We start from the raw sequence: 10,562 nt of genomic DNA on the forward strand, positions 1-10,562 counted from the left end.
TTATCTGTTCTGGTAACATTGTTCAACAAATTGGTACTTGAAAAGGGGTGTGGTTAAAATCGAGGTGGGACAGGGAGCGAGCCTGCTACAACTGCATAGACTACCACAGCCCTAATACCCATAAAACCCAGCAGTCAAACAGGGAAATGGTTCCAATTACTTTTCCACCTTTCATTTTTCCCCATAGGTTTTTTTTTTTTTAGAAACAATTAAAATAAGAGCTGTGTTCTGAGTAGGCTTATCCTGGTGTGACATTTAGATAACCATGTAAATCTCTCTAGGACAAGGTGACTTATCAATATATTCGTCTGTATTTCCCCCTCCCAAAATGAAATGCTAATTAGCTGCTAATGTGGCTATCATAAAGAACCAGAAATGCCATGATGATCTGGACGAGACTGCCGAATTGAGACAAAGGTAAGAATCTCTGGATTAACCATTTAATGTTACCTAAATGTAGTAATTCATAAATTAGCTACATTTCTTTAAATTGACAACACTGTGAACTGTCTTGTGCAAGTTTTTATTGAGACTACCTGTTTGCAAAGGTGTCAGCTAGAGAGCTTGCAGGGATTTGTAGTTTTGCATGAATAACTAGTAATGGCGCCGACAGAGAGGGCTGCCTCGCTTCTAGTCCTTAGGAAACTTTGCAGTACAGTGATCCCTCGCCACTTCGCGGTTCACTTATCGCGGATTCGCTATTTCGCGGATTTTCATAATGCATTTTTTTTTTTTTTTTTGTGCATTGTGCTCTGCATTCTGATTCGCTAAAAACTCACTCCCGCTTCTTGTATCAAAACATGCTACGAATTGTGCTATCATTTTGTCGTCTCGTGCAGTTATGTGTACGTACATAAAACAGCTTGGCAAATTTACATTAAGTTGGCCAGGAAGGAAGGAAGGACTAACGCTTGGTCGCTTAGCAACCATGGTGCGAATGGCCACTGAACTTAAGCGAGTAGCTGAGGAATGGGACCCTTTGATGAGCCGTTCATTACAGTTCTCCAACGTAATCGATGGTGGCATGTCGGTGTACAAGGATCTTTTTGCAAAGAAGAAAAAAGAGCGACAACAGCTGCCTATCACTATGTTCTTCTCCCGAACAAACACACCTGCACCGCGGGCTTCAGAAGAAGAGAACACTGCAGAGCGCAGTCAGGATGCAGCGGCCCAGTCTGAAGAGCAGTGAAACGGCCTACACGTGAGTCACTGTATTTGTATACATGTAATAGTTGCTAATTGTAAAAAAAAAAAAAGTTTTCTATTTCGCGGATTTCACTTATCGCGGGTCATTTTCGGAACGTAACCCCCGCGATAAACGAGGGATTACTGTATTTGTTTTTTTTATGTATTATGTCTTATCTTGTTAGCCCAAAAATCTCAAGTGTTTTTACATACAGCCGGGAAGAACTATTGGATATCAGCGAGACGCCAATTTACCAGCACTACGATCAGCAATACCCCTTTCCCGATGCGGATCCTTTCTCCGAACGACCCAGGGTATTTGAACTGATTCCAGAGGCTGACCCAAAACAACGCCACTGGAGAAGAGGCATACGGAGTGGTCTTTTGGTCAGACTTCGGAGGCGCGCACACCACCCACCGCTTCCGAGTATATTACTCGCTAATGTCCAGTCTCTAGATAAGAAGGTAGACAAAATTAGGGCAAGGGTTGCTTTCCAGAGAGACATCAGGGATTGTAACATACTCTGTTTAACTGAAAATGTGTCTCTCTTGGGATATGCTGTTGGAGTCGGTACAGCCACCTGGAAGAAAAAGGTCAGGGGTGTATGTTTCATGATTAACATCTCATGGTGTAATCATAACAACATACAGGAACTCAAGTCCTTTTGTTCACCTGACCTAGAATTCCTCACAATCAAATGCCAACCGTATTATCTCCCAAGAGAATTCTCCTCGGTCACAGCCGTGTATATCCCCCCTCAAGTTAAAACCACGATGGCCCTCAAGGAACTTCACTGGACTTTATGCAAACTGGAAACCATATATCTTAAGGCTGCATTTATTGTAGCTGGGGATTTTAACAAAGCAAATGTGAGAACAAGGCTACCTAAATCCTATCAGGATATTGACTGTAGCACTCGCGCTGGAAAAACACTGGATCCCTAACACTCTAACTTCTGACGATGCGTACATGGCCCTCCCCGCCCTCCATTCGGCAAATCTGACCACGACTCCATTTTGCTCCTCCCTTTCTATAGGCAGATACTCAAACAGGATTTCCCCTTGCTAAGGGCTATTCAACGCTGGTCTGACCAATCAGAATCCACGCTTTAGGATTGTTTTGATCACGCAGACTGGGACATGTTCCAGGTAGCCTCAGAGAATAATATCGACGTATACGCTGATTCAGTGAGTGAGTTTATAAGGAAGTGTATTGGAGATGTTGTACCTACTGTGACTATTAAAACCTACCCCAACCAGAAACCGTGGAAAGATGGTGGCATTCGCGCGAAACTGAAAGCGCAAACCACTCCATTTAACCATGTAAAGGTGATATGGCTGAATACAAACAGTGTAGTTATTTCCTCCGCAAGGCAATCAAACAAGTGAAATGTCAGTATAGAGACAAAGTGGAGTCGCAATTCAACGGCTCAGACACGAGACGTATGTGGCTGGGTCTACAGACAATCACGGACTACAAAAGGAAAACCAGCCACGTCACAGACACCGACATCTTGCTTCCAGAAAAACTAAACACTTTCTTTGCCCGCTTTGAGGATAATACAGTGCCACCGACGAGGCCCACTATCAAGGACTGTGGGCTCTCCTTCTCCATGGCCAACATGACTAAGACATTTAAACGCATTAACCCTCGCAAGGCTGCCGGCCCAGATGGCATCACTAGCCGCGTCCTTAGAGCATGCACAGACCAGCTAGCTGTCACTCTAGACCAAGGGGGGGGGGGGGGAGTACAGCCTGAGAGCCATATCTGGCACGCCGGGCACTTCAATCCGGTCCGCAAGACATATTATATATATATTTTTTTAAATGAAATTATAGATCTTTTTTTTTTTTAGATGTCTCGATTTTTTTCTCCCCAATTTCATGGTGTCCAATTGGTAGTTACAGTCTTGTCTCATGGCTGCAACTCCCATACGGACTCGGGAGAGGCGAAGGTCGAGAGCCGTGCATCCTCCGAAACACGACCCAGCCAAGCCACACTGCTTCTTGACACAATGCCAGCCTAAGCCGGAAGCCAACCACACCAATGTGTCAGAGGAAATACAGTACACCTGTCGACCGTGTCAGCGTGCATGCACCCGGCCCGCCACAGGAGTCACTAGAGCACGATGGGACAAGGAAATCTCGGCCTGCCAAACCCTCCCCTAACCTGGACGACGCTGGGCCAATTGTGCGCCGCCTCATGGGTCCCCCAGTCACAGCCATCTGTGACACAGCCCGGGATCAAACCCAGGTCTGTAGTGACACCTCAAGCACTGCGATGCAGTGCCTTAGACCGCTTCACCACTTGGGTAGCCCCCGCTAATTGATAAAAAAAAAAAAATTGGTCCCCCCCAAAAATGCATCCCTCCATTGAATTTCAAAATCCCGATGTGGCCCTCGAGCCAAAAAGTTTGCCCACCCCTGCCCTAGACCCACTTCAATTTGTTTACCCTAGACCCACTTCAATTTGATCAAAGCACAACAACCACCCGAGCCACTGCCTGTTCACCCCGCTACCATCCAGGAGGCGAGGCAAGTACAGGTGCATCAAAGCTGGGACCGAGAGACTGGAAAATAGCTTCTATCTCAAGGCCATCAGACTGTTAAACAGCCATCACTAACACTGAGAAGCTGCTGCCTACATACAGGCTTGAAATCATTGGCCACTTTAATAAATGGATCAGTAGTCACTTTAATAATGACATTTTAATAACGTTTACATATCTTGCATAACTCATCTCATATGTATATACTGTATTTTATACCATCTATTGCATCTTGCCTATGCCACTCCGTGATTGCCCAACCATATATTTATATGTATATATTCTTATTCAATTCCTTTACTTAGATTTGTGTGTATTAGGTAGTTGTTGTTGAATTGTTAGATTACATGTTAGATATTGCTGCACTGTCGGAACTAGATTTTTACCTTGCCAGCTCGGGGATTTGATCCAGCAACCTTCCAGTTACTGGCCCAAAGCTCTAACCACTAGGCTACCTGCTGCCCCAGGTAGCCTAGTGTAAATAGAGCCGAATATATTGATAAAAGTCACCTTGTTCGAGAGAGATTTATATGGTTATCACGAAACACAGCCCTTATTTTGAAGTGTTTCTAAAATCCCCTATGGGAAAAATGAGTGGTGTCAAAACAATTGGAACCATTTCTCTGTTTGACCGCAAGGATTTATGGGTATTATGACACCTCCACTGTGGAGCTCTATTAGATGGGACTTGGTGAAAATCGCCAAATTAAAATAAATGTTCTATCACATTGATCATATTATTTTTTGGGATGCTCAACTGATTCTGAGTTCAGGAATATAAAGTTAATGTGAAAACTATTTCAGAATGAGTACTTTCACATTTTCCAAATTAAATCATTCGCGCTACTTGCTCTTTGAACTCCACAAGTCCACAAATTAGGGGGAGGTTCTAAGGGTTAAACTAGATGGTGAGAGACAGATCAGCCAATTAAAACCAGTGGTTGTTTCATCCACTCCTGCCATAGACTTCCAGTCAAGTCCAGTTCTGAGGCATTGTGAAACCAGATGGTTTGACAGAGGCAGCGGTAGTGCTCATATGTGTACTGATTCTCCACCTTTTTCCAAATTGTGTATTTAACCACTCTCCGTACTGGATTTACAATGACAAAAACTTTTTTACAACCAATGCTTTCAAATACATGACCGGGCTCATTAGGAGTCCTTGGTGTGCGATATTTTCTTCCACAACAAGGTCTTCAGGTTGTTCAGTATAAGCGAGTGTTCCATCTCCATTTGCTCCGCCGAGCCCTTCAATGCTATACAAGCATACAGCTGTTTCTCCAGCTCATCCTGAATGTCAGACGGCACCCCACGCAGGAGATATTCCTTCAGCGAGCTGCACGCCTTGGCCAGGTTGGGCCGTGTCACCTCTGGCGTACACCGGTGCTTGGTGAGGTCACAGGAAGTGCGACAGTCGGTCCCGTACAGACAGTCCTCGTCTACGTTGCACCGCTGCTCCCTCATGGCTTCCTGGAAAGTGGCCTCGGGGACGATGTGATGAGCGTCCATCACTTTCAGGTCGTGGCGGTCGTTGTAGCCAAAGTCGGCTGCACTCACGTCACACATGAGGAAGGAGCCAAAGGTGCCGTGGAAGACGTCCTCTACAAGCTCCAGCAGGCCAATGGAGATCTTGGCCTTGTGGGGCCAGGAGGGCGTGAACCACTGGTCCATGCTGCGTCGTAATCCCGCAGGTATCCACAGCTCCACTACCCAGGGCAGGCTGATGCCGTACAGGGGAGCGTAGGGCACCTTCTCCATCACATGCAGGTACAGAGAAAGAGGGAGCGAGAGAGACGGGGGTTAAGAAGGAGGGTGAGGAGAAAAAGGAGGGAGAGAGCTGTGATGACTTTAATCACATAAATAAGCTCATGATTGGAATCTATTTGTTAGTGTTAATTTTTTGTGTTGTGTGAGAACATTTCTATCACAAAAAAAGTTATTAGAATCCATAAATGGGTGTTCCTATTGGATTACCTTCTCCATCACGTACAGGTCCCCACAGAAGCCCAGGAGCCTGGGGGCATGCTCCCTGTCCTGCAGGACCACCGCTAGCAGGAACTCATTGAGCTGGAGCAGGGCCCACATGGAACGGGCCTCGGGTAGGGAGATGAGGCCGTCTTTGTTGTAGTCGGCCACGAAAAGAACCAGGCTCACCAGGTCTTGAAGGTTGGCCTGTTCACCCACCTTGGTCTGGAGAGGAAGAGGAATAAGGGTAAGAGATACCTTCGTAACAGAACTGCATTAATGAACACACTAGCCACTTAAGTCACAACACACTTACAAAGGTTAAAATAAGTTACATGAATGTGAATACTGTTACATAACGAAAGTATCAACTTGCGGCTATGAAGCCCTGATTATGAAGGCAGTATGTATGAATTATGAATGTGTTATGAAGCCCCTATGTTACTAGCCTTCAAATAAGTGTTTCAGACATGAAACCATTTATAAAGTGGAAAAGCAGGTAGGCTAATGAATCACACTGGGATGAGATGACAGTACTCTGACCTTGAGGTGGCTGAGGACTATCGCTTTGAACTTCTCCACAGAGGTTCCCTTGGTGGGCTTGTTGAAGGGCGAAGCCTCCTTCCTGTGCTCCATCTCATCTCCCGGGTCATAATGAGGAACCTCCTCCATCTGGCACTTAACCACCCCCTCCAGGTCCCCCCAGCCACCAGAGTACACCTGAGAGAGACGCACACAGAGCCACAACACGCTGGTGTTTGTTATCAGACACCAGTCACTCTGGGTGGATAGCAAGGAAGACACAGAACTTCTCATGGAGCACAGTGTTAGCGTTGGTTTTCTTAAAATTATAGTAATGGGAGATTACACGCCCCTGTGTGTTAAAATAAGCTTGATTGCAATGAAAATCCCACAAGCATAAATCAGTGATTTAGCTGATCTTACAGCTAATAGATTCTTTATTCCCGCCCCCAATTAAATAACAACCTATCAGGAGCATCTGAAACCGTAAGGCTGATGAATGTAAAATACTTATTATAAGAATATAGGAGTTGTAGGCCTATACTTCATTCAAACCTATCATCTTAAATTGTAAAATAGTATATATGTGCCATTTTAAATAACTTTATCAGACTACATTTTAATTTGATAAAAGATATAGATTTTATAACCCATCACGACTGACTTGATTTAGTTACACAAATATGGACAGTGCAGGGATATTTCCGACCCCTGGTCTTGATAAGAAATTACTTTATTTTTTAAAGACAAATTGTAATGAATGGATTACATATATTCGGAAACATAAAATGTGTAGGATTGTCACAGTAAGGGCCTCCCGAGTGGCGCAGCGGTCTAAGGCACTGCTGTGGCAAGATAAACAAGGAAATACTTTACTTCAATTGTAATTAATGATTGTCAAATTGTTTAAAAAATGTGTCCAACTTGTAGCCTACAGTTAAGGAATATTTGCATTTCCCCCTCGAACAGAAATGGCCATATTTTATTAAGACAAGTAAAATCATTAATAGATTTCATAAATTGGAAATGAAAGATGTATCCTACACCATGATTTTTCCATCCATAAAATGTGTAGGGGAGGCTATATTGCCATAGTAGATTTGCCATGGTAAACAAGGAAATGAAATACTTTTTCAGTTGTACGGAATGATTATCAAATAGATAAATCAACTTTAGGATTAAATTGTTACGATGATAATACCCACCAGAGGGCGAAATCATCTTGAAAATGTTTTGGTTGCATTCAGGAATAAGCACATAGCTAAATAGAGGACTGATTTTTGTATCTGTACCATTTGTCACACCCTGATCTGTTTCACCTGTCTTTGTGCTTGTCTCCACCCCCCTCCAGGTGTCGCCCATCTTCCCCAGGGAATTTATAGCTGTGTTCTCTGTTTGTCTGTTGCCAGTTCGTCTTGTCAAGCCTACCAGTGGTTTTCCACATTCTCCTGTTTTTCTCTAGTTCAGATTTTGACCATTCTGCCTGCCCTGACCCTGATCCTGCCTGCCGTTCTGTACCTTTTGGAATCTGTTCTGGATTACTGACCTGTGCCTGCCCTTGACCTGTCGTTTGCCTGTCCCCCTGTTTTGGTAATAAACTTTTGTTACTTCGAAACTGTCTGCCTCTGGGTCTTCTCCTGAGCCGTGATACCATTGTAGCGTCTGTGACTGTATCTGGCAGTGCCCATGCTATCTCCATTTTGAAGTAGTCCAATTATTTCCTAAACGATTGGCTGATCCCTCCTGTTGTACCGGTTGGACATAACTCCAACACGGTCACCAGGAGGGATCAGCCAATGAAGTTGGAAGTCCCACCCAGTTGACTACATTCAAATGGTGGATGCCCTAAATGGCGCTGCCCATGCTAATACGGCCTTTTGGTCACTAGAGGCCTTTATCATTCTCTATGGAACTAAAAGATTACACCGACCTCCGCGTTATCGAGCGGTAAATCGGTGGCCAATGATGTTTGCAATTGAGATCAGCTGTGTGGGGGATTTTGACCTCTACGGGATCGGTGTCCCTATACCGGGATGGTTGTTGCTAACGTGCACTAATGTGAACAGAATGACCTTGTTCCAGCCAACTTTCCAGGACACAGACATGTCTTATATGGGCAGAAAGCTTAAATTTGTGTTAATCTAACTGAAGGGTCCAAGTAGCTATTACAGTGAAAAATACAATGCTATTGTTTGAGAGTGCACAACAACAAACTTTTATCACAGCAACTGGTTTGATACATTCACCTCTGAAGGTAAATAATGTACTTACATTCAGTAATCTTGTTCTGATTTGTCATCCTGAGGGTCCCAGAGATAAAATGTAGCATAGTTTCGTTTGATTTTTATAATCAAATGTAGGAACCTGGTTCTACAGTTTGAACCCCTGCTGTGTCTGGACCCACACTCACACCGCCCGGCCATCTCAAATCAAATCAAATCAAATTTTATTAGTCACATACACATGGTTAGCAGATGTTAATGCGAGTGTAGCGAAATGCTTGTGCTTCTAGTTCCGACAATGCAGTAATAACCAACAGTAATCTAACCTAACAATTCCACAACTACTACCTTACACACACACACAAGTGTAAAGGGATAAAGAATATGTACATAAAGATATATGAATGAGTGGTGGTACAGAACGGCATGGCAGATGCAGTAGATGGTATAGAGTACGGTATATACATATGAGATGAGTACTGTAGGGTATGTAAACATAAAGTGGCATAGTTTAAAGTGGCTAGTGGTACATGTATTACATAAAGATGGCAAGATGCAGTAGATGATATAGAGTACAGTATATACATATGAGATGGGTAATGTAGGGTATGTAAACATTGTATTAAGTGGCATTGTTTAAAGTGGCTAGTGGTAAATTTTTACATAATTTCCATCAATTCCCATTTTTAAAGTGGCTGGAGTTGAGTCAGTATGTTTGCAGCGGCCGCTAAATGTTAGTGGTGGCTGTTTAACAGTCTGATGGCCTTGAGATAGAAGCTGTTTTTCAGTCTCTCGGTCCCTGCTTTGATGCACCTGTACTGACCTCGCCTTCTGGATGATAGCGGGGTGAACAGGCAGTGGCTTGGGTGGTTGTTGTCCTTGATGATCTTTATGGCCTTCCTGTGACATCGGGTGGTGTAGGTGTCCTGGAGGGCAGGTAGTTTGCCCCTGGTGATGCGTTCTGCAGACCTCACTACCCTCTGGAGAGCCTTACGGTTGTGGGCGGAGCAGTTGCCGTACCAGGCGGTGATACAGCCCGACAGGATGCTCTCGATTGTGCATCTGTAGAAGTTTGTGAGTGCTTTTGGTGACAAGCCGAATTTCTTCAGCCTCCTGAGGTTGAAGAGGCGCCGCTGCGCCTTCTTCACAACGCTGTCTGTGTGGGTGGACCAATTCAGTTTGTCCGTGATGTGTACACCGAGGAACTTAAAACTTTCCACCTTCTCCACTACTGACCCGTCGATGTGGATAGGGGGGTGCTCCCTCTGCTGTTTCCTGAAGTCCACAATCATCTCCTTTGTTTTGTTGACGTTGAGTGTGAGGTTATTTTCCTGACACCACACTCCGAGGGCCCTCACCTCCTCCCTGTAGGCCGTCTCGTCGTTGTTGGTAATCAAGCCTACCACTGTAGTGTCATCCGCAAACTTGATGATTGAGTTGGAGGCGTGCATGGCCACGCAGTCGTGGGTGAACAGGGAGTACAGGAGAGGGCTCAGAACGCACCCTTGTGGGGCCCCAGTGTTGAGGATCAGCGGGGTGGAGATGTTGTTACCTACCCTCACCACCTGGGGGCGGCCCGTCAGGAAGTCCAGGACCCAGTTGCACAGGGCGGGGTCGAGACCCAGGGTCTCGAGCTTGATGACGAGTTTGGAGGGTACTATGGTGTTAAATGCTGAGCTGTAATCGATGAACAGCATTCTCACATGGGTATTCCTCTTGTCCAGATGGGTTAGGGCAGTGTGCAGTGTGGTTGCGAGATGTATGAAGGTTACTGGCTTTTCTGTAGGGAAGCTAATTATCCATAATTTATGACATTCCTGGGAGTGTGTAAACTTACATTTTTTTATTACCATATAATTGTTGTATGTTCTCTATAGTTATGTACTTAAATGTATCAGTTGACCAATTTGGCACATTTGGACAGACTTCATACGAAATTGTGCAGTAATGCAATGCTTCATTGGATCGGTATGAAATGTTGCACATACACTGCTGCAATCTTGTGGCCAAACTCCAATGTGATATAATGGCTTTTCTCTTGCATTTCAAAGAGGATAAAAAAATTGTTTTGTTTGTATTATCTTTTACAAGATCTAATGTTTTATTCTCCTACATTAAT

At 44.5% G+C, this 10,562-nt stretch overlaps 1 protein-coding gene across 2 annotated transcripts in view; it reads right to left on the reverse strand.

The window, feature by feature from the left end:
* Positions 1–1,332: 1,332 nt before the first annotated feature.
* Positions 1,333–10,562, reverse strand: part of LOC139578633 (divergent protein kinase domain 1A-like) — a 37,087-nt gene continuing 27,857 nt past the window's right edge. For both annotated transcript variants that reach the window (XM_071406498.1, XM_071406499.1), the window contains exons 5-7: positions 6,243–6,419; positions 5,709–5,924; positions 1,333–5,483 (exon numbers count right to left, since the gene is read on the reverse strand). In XM_071406498.1, the coding sequence (XP_071262599.1) occupies positions 4,887–5,483; positions 5,709–5,924; positions 6,243–6,419 (990 nt within the window). In that variant the 3' untranslated portion in view covers positions 1,333–4,886. The remainder of the gene's footprint in view (positions 5,484–5,708; positions 5,925–6,242; positions 6,420–10,562) is intronic.

This window comes from Salvelinus alpinus, chromosome 6 (genome assembly GCF_045679555.1).
Source record: "Salvelinus alpinus chromosome 6, SLU_Salpinus.1, whole genome shotgun sequence".
In the NCBI taxonomy this organism is placed as follows: domain Eukaryota; kingdom Metazoa; phylum Chordata; class Actinopteri; order Salmoniformes; family Salmonidae; genus Salvelinus; species Salvelinus alpinus.